This window comes from Saccopteryx leptura, chromosome 2, assembly GCF_036850995.1.
Source record: "Saccopteryx leptura isolate mSacLep1 chromosome 2, mSacLep1_pri_phased_curated, whole genome shotgun sequence".
In the NCBI taxonomy this organism is placed as follows: Eukaryota; Metazoa; Chordata; class Mammalia; order Chiroptera; family Emballonuridae; genus Saccopteryx; species Saccopteryx leptura.
The window spans coordinates 157,446,433-157,463,217 of record NC_089504.1 but is presented as its reverse complement, the minus strand read 5'-3'; the positions used below and the strand labels follow the sequence as shown (position 1 = coordinate 157,463,217).

Here is a 16,785-nt window from a genome sequence, read left to right as displayed (position 1 = left end):
GAGTTAAGCACTCTGATGTTACATGAAAATGATAAACCCAACAATATTAGTTGAATTCTCTTATGCTCAGGATAATTACCACTGATCAGCCTGTGTCATTAATGAAAATACTATTGAGATTGTCTTGGATATCTTTGGAAATTGTAGGCTGATTTGAACCACCTTTTACATCATGCAGAGAATTTACAAACCATGAGCAATAGACAAAAAGTATTTGGACAAATGTATGTAGTAGTCAATGCATCATACATGTGGAGTTTGGAAATCAAGCATCAGTTTGTACCGTGTTGCACTGTTATGTGTGGTAATATAAAACTGTATTTGTTGTGTATTTCCATTCCCAGCTAGCTAGGTCACTGGTCCCCAAGTGTACAAAGGTTAAAAACTCCTGTCCTATATCCTGATCAAGAGGGACTTATTCCAGGATGCAAGGTTGGTACAATATCCTCAAATAAAAAAATGTGATACAAAACAAACAAAATGAAGGGTAAAAACCACATGATCATATCAATAGAGACAGAAAAACCATTTGCTAAAATCCAGCACATTTATGATAAAAACTCTCAGCAAAGTGGGAATAGAGGGAACATACTTCATCATAATAAAGGCCATATATGACAAACCCACAGCCAATGGGCAAAAACTACAAGTATTCCCCTTAAGAACAAGAAAAGAACAAGAACAAGAACAAGAAAGGGATGTCCACTTTCACCACTCTCATTCAACATAGTACTGGAAAGTCTAGCTACAGAAATCAGACAAGAAGAAGAATAAAAGGCATCCAAATTGGAAAGGAGGAAGTAAAACTGTTATTGTTATTCTCAGATGACATGAGAATGCATATAGTAAACTCTAAATACTCCACCAAAATACTACTAGATCTAATAAATTAATTCAGCAAAGTAGCAGGGTACATATTAATATTCATAGATCAGTGGCATTTTTACACACCAATAATGAACTATCAGGAAGAGAAATTATGAAAACAATCCCATTGACTACTACAACAACAACAAAAAAATAAGGTACCTAGGAATAAATTTAACCAAGGAGGTTAAAAACCTGTACTCAAAAAATTATTGGATACTGAAAAAAAATTGTGGAAGATACAAATAAGTAGAAGCATATACTGTGTTCATGAATAGGAAGAATTAACATCATAAAAATATTCATACTACCCAAAGCAATCAAAGATTCAACAAAATTCCTATTAAAATACCAATGGCATATCTCACAGATCTAAAACAAGTATTCTAAAAATGTATATGGGACCACAAGAGACACCAAATAGCCTCAGCAATATTGAGAAAGAAGAACAAAGTTGGAGGTATCACAGTAGCTGATATCAAATTCTACTACAAGGCCATAGTTATCAAAACAGCATGGTACTGGCATAAGAATAGGACTACAGATTAAATTATTTTTTAAAAATTTTTATTTATTGACTTTAGTGAGAGAGGAAGAGAGAGAGAGAGAGAGAGAGAGAGAGAGAGAGAAAGAGAGAGAGAGAGAAAGAGACAGGAACATGAACCTGTTCTTGTATGTGTCCTGACTGGGGGCCAAACTGGGAACCTATGTGTTTCAGGATGATGCTCTAACCAATGGAGCCATCCAGCCAGGGCCAGGAGTACAGATTAATGGAACTGAATAGAGAATCCAGAAATAAACCCACACTTCATGGTCAATTAATATTTGACAAAGGAGGCAAGACATATAATGGGGTGAAGATAATTTCCCCAATAGAGTGTTGAGAAAACTGAACTGATACATGCAAAAAAATAAGATCTTTTAAATTAAACACTAAATTAAAAAAAAGGATGGATCATTTTCAACTGATCCAAAGATAAGCAAACAGAAGACTAGTACCATATACTGAAATATATAGCCTTTAAATACTTAGGGGCAGAGAAATAATATTTTCTCATATCATTTGAGAGATAAGAAATCTCAGGGTCATAATTTAAGGAATAAATTGTTCTAAAACTTAGATCTTTGTAAAGGCATTACACTGTGCTTGACATCATGTCTTTAAATTTTTACATTTTTAAATCAAATAATTCATATATACAGAAGCTCAGAAAAAAAAAAAAAGCCTGACCTTCACTGACCTGAAACGCTGAGGTTTACCTGTTTGAAACCCTGGGCTTGCCTGCTCAAAACACATATGGCAGTTGATGCTTCCTGCTTCTCCCTCCACCATTCTCTCCCTCTCTCTCTTCTCTCTAAAATGAATAAAAATAATTTATTATTATTATTTTTAAAAAGGCCCTGGCTGGTTGGCTCAGTGGTAGAGCCTCAGCCCACCATGTGGATGTGCCAGGTTCAATTCCCATACAGGAAAAGCACCCATCTGCTTCTCCCCCCCTCCCCCCCTCGCTTCTCTCTCTCTCTCTCTCTCTCTCTCTCTCTTTCCCTCTCTCTTCCCTCCTACAGCCATGGCTCGATTGGTGCAAGTTGACCCAGGGAGCTGAGGATGGCTCCATGGCCTCCATCTCAGGTGCTAAGAAGAACTTGGTTGCTGAGCAATGGAGCAATGCCCAAATGGGCAGAGCATCGCCCCCTAATGGGCTTGCCTGGTGGATCCCAGTCAGGGTGCATGCAGGAGTCTGTCTTTGTCATCCCTCCTCTCACTGAATTAAAAAAAAAAAGCTCAGGGTCCCAAAGATTCTGAGGATGGCCTATTGGAGATTAATATAAAGTTATTTTCTACTTTCATTCCAGGGTAGTAATTTTCAATACTTAGAATGCATAAAATTCACTGGGAGCATATATTGTAAATGCAGCTTCCCAGACTTCATTTTTGCATAAGATAAAAGATGAGGAAGTTCTTTAAATACTTAGGGGCAGAGAAATAATACTTGAGTTGGGACACTTGAGTTGGAGATACCTAAGTATAGCCTTGGATATGTAAATCTGAAATAGAGATAAGAACATGGCTTAGAACAGGGGTTGGGAACCTATGGCTCGCGAGCCAGATGTGGCTCTTTTGATGGCTGCATCTGGCTCGCAGACAAATCTTTAATAAAAAAATAATAACATTAAAATATAAAACATTCTCATGCATTACAATCCATTCATTTCCTACTGCTCATGTTCATGATTGCGGGTGGCTGGAGTCAATCACAGCTGTCCTCTGGGACAAATTTTTATTGGATAATGCTTGGGTCGTTGTATGGCTCTCATGGAATTACATTTTAAAATATGTGGCGTTCATGGCTCTCTCAGCCAAAAAGGTTCCCGACCCCTGGCTTAGAATGAGACATTCTAATCAGAGAAGTGATGGAAGAAAGCCATGGAACAGCTCACAAAACACAAAATCAGACTGGTGTGAAGCAAGCCACAATCTGTCCAATTTTTCTGCATTTAGATAAAACTAGCCTTAGTAATAAAATAATTTGGGTATTTTCCAACATTTTAGCTCATAGTATTATAGAATGTTACAAGTAAAATAAAACTAAAAATTATTTCATTCAATCCTATTACAGCTAGTGCTTGACTTACGACCACGATTGGTTCCGACAGACTGGTCGTAACATGATTTGGTCCTAAGTTGAGTAGGCTATATGTACAGTACTGTGAAATGATGTTATAAAAATATTTAAGTCATATTTTATCATAATTTTCTTTCATTATTGTTATATATCATAATTTTCTTTGTTCATTTTATGCCATTTGTATCATCTCTACACCAATTTGTTTCTTATTTTTACATTCGTCAGGTTTAAGTAAAACACTGCATTACCAGTACAACTGGTTTAATATTTGCAAAGACAATTTTCCCTTGGTAGACATCTTGGGAGGGGTTTGATGAAAAATATCCAAGACACAAAACACAAATTGCTGTACCGAGTCTGGGATAACAGTTGAAATAGTGCACGCGGAGATAGTAGTGCTTCCGGAAGCTGGTCCACACTGTCGAACGCCCAGCTTGCGCTGCCAGATACCGAGCAGTCGTGGCTAGCGATTGTGGTTGTAAAGTCTAATGGTCGTAAGTTGCATAGGTCGTAAGTCGATCAATATTTGTAATTTATCAATAAAGAAACGTATCTGATTAGACTCACAGAGTTTATTGTATAGTCTAGGATAAAATTAATGTTTTTTCCAAACTATTAGACAAATTCTGTCAGTTTTTGGATCATTGTTGAATCTACACTAAGCAGAAAGCAGAAATAACACGAGTACTTTTAATTTTTTCAACTTTAGCCCCTCCCCCCCAACTCTAAAATGTGCTTTATTTAAACAAATTTAAGCTCAGAGGATCATTTGGCATTCCTCTACCTCCATATGCACACTCTTATCAGCAGGCATACATGTCAGTTGATAATCATACCTAAAGATCATGCCGTTTTGTAACTCTAGTTCAGCGGTTCTCAACCTGTTGTGACAGTTTTTCGTTGTGACACCTTAGTCTCACAGATTGAGAACCGCTGCTCTAGTTAAACATCCTCCCTGCATATTAGGTTAATACTGAATTCATCATTTATACTGGAAGACCATTTCAGGATAATAAAGACAACTTTTTAGATACTGTCATTTATTTATTCATTATTTATTTCTTTTTTATTTATTACTGAATATATTGGGGCAACATTGGTTAATAAACTTATATAGGTTTCAGGTGTACAATTCTATAATACATCATCTGATAAGCAGTTTTAATTTAAAAAATTAGCTCTAAGGAAAGTACTTAAGAGGCTAACACTAACACACCTTTAAATGAAGACTTGTGACTTTGGAGGGGTGCAGTGAACACAATACATTGTACAGAAATGTGTTGTAGAATTGGGCACCTGAAACCTGTATAATTATGTTAACCAGTGTCACCTCAATAAAATTCCATTAAAAACAACTGTAAAAAGGGCTGGTTTGCAAGTTAGATCTTGAATTGTATATTCACACAATAGCAGGAGAAAAAGATTAGCTAACCTCACTTTGAGCTGGGACTTGATTTCAAGTAATGATTCCTGTGTGCGCATATGCATGTGTACGTATTTGGAAAATACAAAGATCTAGGAGGCTAAGGGAAGTACGGTGGGAGAAGATACAAACATATTCACAGTGGAGAGGTCCCTATATATTCAAAACACAACTTTTATCTTACAGATGCATGGTTAACGTCCCAGGTGTAATTTTTTTTTTTTTTTTTTTTTACAGAGACAGAGAGAGAGTCAGAGAGAGGAATAGATAGGGACAGACAGGAATGGAAAGAGATGAGAAGCATCAATATTCAGTTTTTCGTTGTGACACCTTAGTTGTTCATTGATTGCTTTCTCATATGTGCCTTGACTGTGGGGCTACAGCAGACCAAGTAACCCCTTGCTCGAGCCAGTGACCTTGGGTCCAAGCTGGTGAGCTTTGCTCAAACCAGAGGAGCCTGTGCTCAAGCTGGTGACCTCGGGGGTCTTGAACCTGGGTCCTCTGCATCCCAGTCTGACGCTCTTTCCACTGTGCCACCGCCTGGTCAGGCTAAAATGTTATTTTAATGACAGTTTGTTTTTTAAGAGCTTGGTGGAATTATATTCCTAATTACTATTTATGTATTTACCTGATAAAATCCAAGTAATAGGACTATGCTAGTAATAAAGATCACCATCCAGCCTTGGCTAGATAGCTCAGTTGGTTAGAACATTGTCCTAAAGTGCAGAGGTTGCTAGTTTAATCCCCAAACAGAAATAACTTGATGTTCTTGTTTCTCTCTGTTCCCTCCTCTCTTGCTGAAATCCATCAATTAAAAAAAAAATCACCATCGAATGACTTTTCCTTTCACTAGCATTCAGAACTCTCCTGATAGAGAAGGGAGGTGTATGTGGTTTCATATTAATAACTGAATTTTTTTTCCATCTACAGAGGCACAAAATGATCATTTTTCCTAGAGCTTTAAACCTTCCACTTGATGTTTCTTACACACCTCCAGCTCCTCAAAAGATTTTACCATCTTCATTGTCTTCTAAAAACTCATGCTACAATTCACTCTTCATTTACTCTTAACAAGTTTATCCCAGGTAACTAGGAATTAACTCTAGGTTCTCAGTTTAAATATCACCTTCTCAGGAAAGCCTAAATTTACTCCTGTCACCACCCATTACCCTAAGTAGGTTGTTCTTACTTACTTAGTATTTATTCATAACTGTGTAGTACTATCGCTATATCTAATATAAACAAAAAGTCAGAGTTCCTAAAGAATGTTACCTCCCCAAATTCGTTCTACTAATAAATTAGAGAGTGAAGATTAAGGACAAATATTCAAGTACAATGTCTATAAACTTTCCTTATACTTTGTGTTCTTCTGCATCATGTAATTCACTTTGAGATTTTTTATTAAGGCAGGAAGTATTTTCTTCCTCCCTTGATCTTGGTTAAATATGCCTTATTTCATTTAGCCTATATTCTTCTTTCTCTACTTTTGCTACCACATGCTTTCCTTTTCATTTTCTTCTGTTAGTTCTGTAAGCTTCCCCAAAGAGCAATCAGAGAAGACTCATATATTTTGTATTTTAGGCTAAACCTCCTAAATTATCGATGGTAAGTTGAAGCGTGATTTTTTGACCGCTTTTTTTTTAAATTTGGAACACCATTTTAAAAAAGATGTGGCATTAATATCTCTGAAAAAAATAAACGGTAGCTATGCAGGCAGCACTAGCTTTGCACAGTTGTATGTACTATAAAACAGAGTCTGAAATGGGAACCCCCTTTAAATCTGATTCTTTTACTACCAGATGGAGAACACTCGGTTTTTAAAGTGCTTACCTAACTCGTCAAGTCCAGCCCAAACTCTCCACATCCTTCGATCAACTAAGGACTTTAATTACATTTGTGAAATAGCTTCATAGCACTGTTTAGATTACTGTTGGATTGAATGGCCAGGGGACAAGAATCTCGAAAGACTATCTTTAGAATTCTGCCTACTGGACATTTTGCACTTTCAATATTTTGAAATATCTTTGACAGATCCTTTAATGTCAAGTTTATTGGCACCTTCGCTTCCTCTGAACATCATTATCATTTTTGTCCAAACCAGTTTCCTCATTTTTTCTTTCTTTTTTTTTTTTAATAATTTTCATAGCACTGTTTAGATTACTGTTGGATTGAATGGCCAGAGGACAAGAATCTCGAAAGACTATCTTTAGAATTCTGCCTACTGGACATTTTGCACTTTCAATATTTTGAAATATCTTTGACAGATCCTTTAATGTCAAGTTTATTGGCACCTTCGCTTCCTCTGAACATCATTATCATTTTTGTCCAAACCAGTTTCCTCATTTTTTCTTTCTTTTTGTTTTTTAATAATTTCACCTTCATTAAGTTCTCTGGCTGCATATCTTGGGTCTCTAGAACGTTGGCACTGTCATCATTCCCATGGTCAACCATCTTCTAAGCATATCTATTGCACTGTCAGTGTTTTTTTCTTTACTGTACTTTTACTTTTCAATTATCTCTCTTAAAAAAGCACATGGATATATTAATGTGAAGCAAGAAGGCAGCATAAATACATATTCTGCTGTCTGTATAAGTAAGCAAAATGACTAATAACCGGATTGTGCTTCATGCCGGTTTTCTTTTTTGTTTTTCCATTTTAATTAAACTAAGGTTTTACCTATATGTTTTTAATTTTATTAGCATAAATTTATTTTCAGAAGTACTATTACTTTCATTTTCATAACTGCTTTATCATCATTCAATCTTGTTTCTTGTTCAAGTTTAAAATTCCATCCATTAATTTACAGATTTCATTTATAGTCATTTTATTTTGCATCTAATAATTATATTTACAGGAAAGGAGTACTCATTCTGTAGTCAGCAGAAATAATAAATCTAAAGATTAAGAACTTCTTTCTTGTAAATAGAATTATTGAAGCAGGAAATAATAAGTGTTAAGATTTCATTTTTTTATTTTCTAATTGCACGCTTATGTTTTCTGAAATGTTGAGGAACCCAAATTCTCTCAGGTAGCTAAAAAGTATAATAGCATCTTGGACACAGTATATAACTTTTAGGTGGAGGTCTGTCTGACCAGCAGGTAGAGTAACTATATGAAAGCGAGGGTATAGATACAAATTCCCAAAGGAAATGATAATGATGGTATTATTATATATTTTAATTATTTCACCTCAGGCCATGACAGAGGCTTTCTTATCTGTTAGCTCTGCAGTCTTTCTCTGTATCTCTTTTTACTTGACTCTTTCATTCATAAGGATGTAAAGAGTTCAGATATCTTTTATTTACATGGACAGCAGCAGTCTCAAATTTTGATCAAGTCTTAATTTTCCATTTCCAAGTGGAAGATCATGGTATCTGTATGTTTCACAGTGCAGTCCCCATTTTCTGGTTCCATGTTATCTCTGGGGCTTATTGTGTGTATTTAGAAGGAAAAGCTGTGTACTTTATTTACTTTCTTGGAAGAATAGCAAGGCACTTAAATAGTATCTTTGTGGCAATTTATTCATTATCCAATGTTGTGCATCAAGAAGTCTTTTTTCCAATATCTAGAAGTCTAATTCAATGTTTTCGTTATACAGAACTCTTATTATGTATTCATATATTCCTACAGAAATATAGCATTGGGTCATATACTAGTATCGTAGTATGTGGCCTTCAAATGAAAGGCCACAAATTTTAATAATCTTTTACTAAATATTTTATTTGTGCAGTCTTGTTACTTTCATTTTTGTATAGTGACTACAAACATTTTTAACATGTATTTATATTGTTTTCAAATTTTTCCTATTGCAAATAATGCTGCAAGAGGTGGAAATATTAGGGTATTGGTTATGCTTATCAACTGCAATAGATATTTCCAAAATGCTTTCTAAAATATTTTTATCTATTTGAAGTCTACCAGCAATGTACAAGTTTTAGTTGCTCCATATAAATGTCAGAGTTGGTATCACCACCTTTTTTACGGTTAACCACAGTGAGTGGTATAAACGGGTATTTCATTTTAGTTTGCATTTCACTGAGCCTAAATGTACTTTTCACATCTTTTCTGGATTTCTTCTATAAATAAGCTATTCTTTTACTTTGTCCATTTGTCAATTATATAATTATTTCGTTAATAATCTTTTATCTGTTACAGAAACTGTAACACTTCTACTCACTACATCTTAGGGATCTGTTGTTAATTTCCAGTATGACAAAATACAGAAAGTTTTACTTTTTAGTCCACTATATCAACTTTTTCTGTTTGCTTTTATTAAGACATTTTCTCTTGCCTACAATAAACATATCCTGTTTTCCTATAGAGGTTTTGTGTTTTACTTTTATAAAGCTTTTTTCTTAGAGAGAAACATCAATTTGTTGTTCCATTTATGTATGCATTAATAGGTTGATTCTTGAATGTGCTCTTTTATGCACGTGAGAATTTTTGCATCTGGAATAAAATTTTATTATTTACTTATGGATTATCTATTTTAGAACAATATATTGATTTATAATCTACTCATTCACTATAATACCAATTTAATTTTACATCAGGATATGTTTTTCCACTGAATTCTGAACTCTATTCTATCCACTGTTTTTGAACCAAGATCAAACTAAGATTTATTTGTAAGATCTTTATTCTTGAGCCTTGCTTTTCATATAAATCTTAAAATTAGCTTGTCTAGTTTCATGAAAATGTTGATTTAAAGATACTTCCACTATCGATGGAAGTATCTGAGCTTTCTATCGATGAACATCCTATCTAGACTCTCCATTTATTTGGGTTTTCTCTAACATGAGAAGAAAATTTTATACTTTTCTCCTTAAAAATCTTGTACCTTTTGTTATAGTAATCTATAGAAGCACTATAATTTTTATAGCATTGCATTTAAATTTAACATGTTAAGAATTTTTATTCAGATTTTGGATAATAAACTTATATCCAGCAACTTTACTGCATTCTATGAATACTTCCAATGGTCTGTTCAGATTCTGTAAAATTATCCAATTACATATCTGACGACGAGACTTTTGTTTCCTGACTTTGAAGGGAAGGCTTCCAGGTATTCACCAGTAAGCACAGCAATTTGTTATTTTTGATGCCTACTTTAGCAATGTATGGGAGTTTTTTAGCCCCAGTTTCTACATAAGTAACTACTTTTTAAATCAGTAACTGACATTGAATTTTATAAAATATTTTTCTGTATTTATCAAGATTTTCAGTTTTACCCTAATAATGATGTGTCTTTCTGAATCAAAATCTTACTTTCCTGGGATAAACTTTGCTTGTTGATAACATTTATTTTTAGTATTTTAAAGGATCTGGTTTGCTAACCTTTAAAAAAAAATCTATCTTCCTAATACACTTAGGCTATAATTTTTTCCCTTGTATTGTCTGTAAAATTCTAAGTGTCCAGTGTTTTTAAATGTATTGAGGAAGAGATGAGTTCGCTGTTAATTTCTAGATACGTATATTCATTTATTAAAAAAATAAAAATTCCTTGTCATTTTGATGAGGTACAGTTTTAAATTTATATTTTGTTCTTTTCAATGTTTTTAAACTCATTGCTTTAAGGTTTTCATTCTTTAACATTGCTTGTTGTTTTTTTTTTTAATTAGTCCTTTCACTCACTAGATTAAAATTTCTATTGCTCCAACAAAAAACACTGGTCTACCACCAGCATTCTGCTTTTGATTCTATTGCTGCTTCTCTATTTTTATTTTTGGACTGTGGGCAAGTCACTGTTGCAGAACATAGTTTCTCAGCTCTAAAATGTATTTAATATTTTACTTTCAGCTCACATATTCAATGAGGCTCAAGTAATAAAATGTTTTCAAAATGAAAAAAAATCAAAGAATTTACAGGTTTATATGTGCAATATCTTTTTAAACAAGTACATTACTTGTAACAGGTTTTCCTCCAAAGCATTATGAGCATCTTTTGGAACATAAATGAGACTCAAAGAGCTTGGGCCTTCCAGAGCAGTGCAAAACTTCCTAAGTCTGATGTTAAATGTTATCTTGAGCTGATCTGGGGAGCAACTTACTAACCATCACAATTATTTTAAAGACCAGTGTGAAATGATGTTTAATAAAGTATAAATGTTGGGTTTTTAGCACATTAACATATCCTTTTCATGTTTTACAACATTTTTTTAAAAGTTAAACACTTTAAAGTACCTCAGGTCCTAATGGAAGGCAACATTACAAAATTATTACTGTGTGCAAAGAAAGCTCTTCCTGAATGCTTGACTACTTTAGTATAATTCATTTTCTTATTCTTTGTCAACATCAAGTAACCATTTATTAAGTTCCTGATCTCATGCTACATGCTGTTGTTACAATGCAGTATCTAGGGAGTCAAATGTTGTAAATAAAAAGGTATTCAGTGGTTTTTAAAAAACATAAAAAGTAATAATCTTAAAAGTCCTAACACTGAATAAATTTAATAAGGCTCTCAGGTTTTGCAAGTATCTCGTTTCAGAAAGCTAACTGGGTTAATACTAAATATATTAATTAAAATCTAAACTTATCAGTTCCAAAAGCATTTGCTGAGGTTGCATTTGACTGTTAGGTGATTCAATACCACGTTAGTACATAAGGCTCCTTGAGGTATCTTTTTTTTTTTTTTTTTTTTTTTTTAATTTTTATGAAGCTGGAAACGGGGAGAGACAGTCAGACAGACTCCCGCATGCGCCCGACCGGGATCCACCCGGCACGCCCACCATGGGGCGACGCTCTGCCCACCAGGGGGCGATGCTCTGCCCATCCTGGGCATTGCCATATTGCGACCAGAGCCACTCTAGCGCCTGGGGCAGAGGCCATCTTTGCTCCAATGGAGCCTTGGCTGCGGGAGGGGAAGAGAGAGACAGAGAGGAAAGTGCGGCGGAGGGGTGGAGAAGCAAATGGGCGCTTCTCCTGTGTGCCCTGGCCGGGAATCGAACCCGGGTCCTCCGCACGCTAGGCCGACGCTCTACCGCTGAGCCAACCAGCCAGGGCCTCCTTGAGGTATCTTGAGACAATTTTCCTCTAGCTCAGTTTCTAAAACTTTTATTCATATAAACAATATTTCCAATTATGGACTGTTTCTTTAATGAACTATACTATAACATTTAGCAAACAAGTGACTTTAATCGTACTAAGGAATAATATGCACAACTTTTGGGGAAATACTCCAACTTTGGAGTAGGAAATGGAAGAAATAAAAAAATCTCAGAATTATTCGAAAAACATAGGGGGTGAGTAAAAAATATAAAGTGTAGCAAAAAAGAATTTACCTTTACAAAGGCTAACTAACTTTTTCCTAGGAAACACTTGGCTTTTTTAGAGCAAGGATATTAGCTTGAAGTGGTGGTGAAAAGTATTTATTAAGATACCTTAAAATCTATTTAAATTGAACATCTTTCACTTTAGAGTTTTAGTGATAGGCTTGGATTATACTTATTTTACCACCTTCTTACCTAATATGAGAAAAGGGCAGATTCTCTAGTTTGTTTCTTTCACTGGATGTTGCAGAAAGTCAGATTTGCAGAACTAGATGGAGAAAGAAAGTTGGGCAGTTTTTCTATCTAGATAAAACTCCCATTCAGCAAACAGTGACTAAGGTTCACCATCAATTCAACATTTATCTTATTATCAATAACTGAAAAACATGTACGCTTTTAAAGGATTAACATACAGAGGCCAAATAAAGTTATTTTTTAAAATTTTATTATTACTGTTTACCAATGGGGAGATGCAATTTATTTACACCAGCAGCCATAGGGGCAAGGGGAATACACAGTTAGCAATCTGTATAGGATGGACTACTTATGCAAAAATAAGACTCTCTAAAACAAAGGACAGGGTTTGTTTCACTACACTTCCCCAATGATCCCAGCATGCGATAATGCCAGGCAATGGCCCCTGGACATGCGGAGATAGGAACTAATATATGAAATAAGCCACAAACCACAGAAAATTTGTAAAGAACCCCTTTCCCCCCATACACACACACAGATACATAATAGAATCACAGGGTGATTAATACATTTAATTGAGTAGGAAAGGACAGGAATTTTGCTGTTAGAGGGAAGACAGGGAAAGGGAGAGTGCCTAACCACTGTCAACCCTATGGTAGACAGCATTATCTCCACCAAAACAAAAGGAGTTAGTTTGTTCCACACTACTTCATACCCATCCAGGGCAGTGGGCTACGGCCCTAATAGTGGGGGCGACAAACAAAAACTGAGAGAGATAATATTAACTTCCCACTTCTTCATCCTCTAACCAGGAGAAAAGGCCAGAAAGAAAATGGGAATGTAACAATCTGTGCTCCCACTCTGAAGGAAGAGTGGACCATAGCCTTATCTTCAGCCTGTTGCCCAGACATTTGAAGTAAGCCAGAGTCTTAGATCCTCCTTTACTTCTACATCCCCTTAGATGTCTACAAAAAGTCACGGGCAGATTACCCAAAATTATTTGCCAAGGTTTGACTTTTAAAAAGTAATCATAATTCTTGTATTGAAGACCAATCTGTTAAATCGGCCCCTACCCTGACCAGGACAACTCTAGGGGGAGAATGCAGTCTTGAGGCCCTGACATTGTGGTTTCCTTAATTTAGAATATGTAACCCCAGTCAGTCTATATAGTCCAAATAATTCTTTCTGGAATATGGAAGGATACATGCACATCCAGAGTTAGAAAAAATAAATCCGGACCCACTCTATCCATATGTGTGTCTCTAGCCTTCACTGCTCTTCTTAGATTGTAAGAAGCAATATCCAAGTGGAAGTGGAAAGTTATACCTCCTCATGAAGTAAGACACAGCAGGAAAGCATATTAGCTTGGCAGTCCTATAGGAGAAAGGCTTAAGAGTCACATTACCTTTCATACACAATTATATTTTCTTCCCATCCTAATCCCAACACAGGGAGCCATAAGAAAGATACTTCTCAGTCTCCCAAAAATCAAGAAAAAAAAAAACTTAAAAGGAGCCAAGGAAAAGGAAACTGGACAGGCTTCAGAAGCAGGAGCCTCAAGAGATGAACTGAACTGAAACTGGTCATTGTGAAAGCAGGGTGGCAGGCAGCACCTGGGGTGATGAGCTATACCAGATAGGCAGTGGAGCAGGGAACAGGGGGAGCATGGGGCCAAGCCTTACAGATGAGGCTGGGCCCCTTACTGGGGCACAGAATGAGGTAAGAAAACATTTCAAATAAAGCAGCACCGTTCCTGTTCACCTTGGGGCTCCCACCCTACACTTCAAAACCTTCTATCAGGGAATAAAGTGGAGGGTTGTTTTGATATGTGGCTCACACTTTTCATCCTCTCTTATCCCATTCTCTGAAGCCAGGGTATTTCTAGGGGCCCTTCCCTGACTTTCAACAATAAACAACAGCTCCTATTATCAAAGTCCAAAGAGGACCAAGTGGAAAGGGCTGCCCTTTGTGAGGGGCAGAGAAGGTGGTGACAGTCTAGAGGTTCACCATAGCAGAGCTCAAGGAACAGGAGTATTTAATAGGATACTGCACAGGCAGATGGGAGAAAACCCAGTCCTGCTCCTTGGCTTTTAACATTAACCCATTCACATTATTGAGGGCTGCTGGAAGAGGTCTCCTCTGGGCTCAGCGTTTAAACCACAGACTCCTGTACAGCCATGGTGCTCCTCTATACTTCAGGCCTGCCCCTAGCAAGAAGGCAGGCAGTGACCTGGCATAATGACCAAGTCAGACCCATGGACTGGCTGTGTAACAAACTCAGAGTAGGATAATGACTGTCCCACCGAACTGATGTCCGCAGAACAATACATCCAGATATGAATCTTGCAGTTGAGAGATTGTGCATAGTTGCAAAGGCCCCTGGTACTTCCCCAAAGGACCATAGACAAATCCTCAACCTGCCTGGATAACTAAATTGTCCATCTACTATGCTTATGTCACAGGTGGAGTGCCAGAAAGAAGACTCTGTTCAGCAAAAGGCTAGCCATTGCCCCCAAGTCCGTTGAAGTCACTGTAAATGCTGGACCTTTGGGAAACTGGTGGCTCTGCTTTTTCTTCTCGCTGGAGCAAACACCACAGAGCTTCCCCTACCAGATTCAGGTGGAAAATTTTTTCCTTCGTTTTCCCAAACTGGAATCGTTAATATCCAGATCTCACACCTGACTTTCATTTTGTCCTAGAGAAGCCCAAATCAGAGGATCAGATATCAGAGGTGCAGTCCCAATGAGGCCCAAAGATAAAGGTCTGACCATCAGTTATGTCCAAAGTGTCAGTTATCCAGGAAGCCCTTGACATCAGGCAGACTGAAAGGATGAGGAACCAAAGGATCTTATATGCTGGACACAGAGCTGCTTACCTGTGCATGGGGTCAGTACAGGGATCTTGTGAACCTCCTAGTGTTTAGAGATCAACCTGCATTGCATGGCGCCCAAGATGCACAGCTCCTCCTGCCCAGGGTTTCAAAACTGATCCCAGGTAATATTCTTATAAAAAGATCAGAATTCTTAAATTCTCCACATTGGGTTTTTAAAGGCTAGAATCATCAATGGATATTGGGACTTTTATCTGACTTTTTTAATTTTTCCTACTTAGCTACCTCACTTCTCCAGACCACAGGACCGGTCTATGTTACTGTCCTGGTCACCCTCAGGCTCTCTCATGGTGCAGCTACTGGAATTCCGGAGGTGAGCGTTGCAGCTGCTGATCAGGCCCGTTCCCAGGCTCTCCAGGGAGGGAGCAAATCGGGAGGCGGCACGCTCCTTTATCTTCCACTGGCTGAATGGCAAAATCCTTCACGCTACCAGTGTCTGCAAACTCCAGATAGAAGTAGCCACACTTGACCGCCCGGTGCACCTCAAAGCAGAAGCCCAAACAAGAATCCTCTATCAGGTCTACGTATATTTCCTGAGCGATGGCCTCCAGCTTGTTAGTATCCAGGTTAGCCAACGAAATTTCCTCCATTTTAAGCTGCAAACGACCGTGGAGAGGCCGCCCGTATTACTCACAGCAGCAAGGGCAGCAACACGTCGGGCTCCGCGGGCCGCGCCTAGGCCGAGAGGCCTTTCAGGGCCGGATCTGCTGGCGGCGAGGACAGGAGTGTCTGCAGTGGCAGGCGGGGAAGCAGCAGCCAGCGGCGACTGCTCCGGAACACCAAGTCTTTCGTTTCTTTTGGCGTCTCCCGGGTCTGGGCCTTGGAGCTCCGGCCGGGCCAGATTCACAGCCAAACAGTAGCGACGCTTCACCCAGCAGCCCGGGCCTCTTCCGTTCTCTGCTCCGCGTTTAGCCCCGCCTCCCCGCTTCCGCTCCAAAGTGCGCTTGCGCAGTGGCTCCGCGCAGACTCGTGGGGCTTCTGGGCCGCTGCCTTGGCATCTTTTAGTTTAGAGACGGGGATGAACTCAAGTGTATTTGACTTATGTGAAGTATAATCGTGAAGATTGCCGCAATGCCGTTTTATGGTGTATTTGTGGATTTAAACAGTCGCTAATGAATTCAGCACCCGTGCTTAATTGATTTTCTTTTGAAAAATGAAAAACAATAATAGTTATGTGCATATGTGTGGTGAGATCTGAAATTACAATTTTACGAACAGTTCTCCAATACGTTTGGAAATTTGATTTGTATAATTGAAATCATTTCTGATACTGCGCACTTGTCTTTTAAATCCACTAGATGGTGCAAGGAAACAAATTACAGTATAGTTTATCTTCTTTTTTTAAAATGAAAAACAAGGCACTAAAGACATAATTAATATATATTGATCACATAAACCTAAGGCCTTTATCGTATTTATATGATCATTAAGTCAGTGTGAGTATAAATAGATCATCATATACCTCTCTAAAGTAATACAAAGAGAAAATTGTATGTATATTATCTACTGAAGTGA

At 37.3% G+C, this 16,785-nt stretch overlaps 1 protein-coding gene across 1 annotated transcript; it reads right to left on the bottom strand.

Annotated features, from left to right (window-relative positions):
* Positions 1 to 12,608: 12,608 nt before the first annotated feature.
* Positions 12,609 to 16,187, bottom strand: ATXN7L3B (ataxin 7 like 3B). The gene has a single exon (XM_066369105.1). It carries the CDS (start codon positions 15,858 to 15,860, stop codon positions 15,567 to 15,569), a length of 294 nt encoding a protein of 97 aa, XP_066225202.1. The 5' UTR covers positions 15,861 to 16,187; the 3' UTR covers positions 12,609 to 15,566.
* Between the last annotated feature and the right edge of the window lie 598 nt (positions 16,188 to 16,785).

Coding starts and splice junctions, on each gene's coding strand:
- ATXN7L3B (XM_066369105.1), bottom strand. CDS start 15,860: ATGGAGGAAATTTCGTTGGCTAACCTGGATACTAACAAGCTGGAGGCC.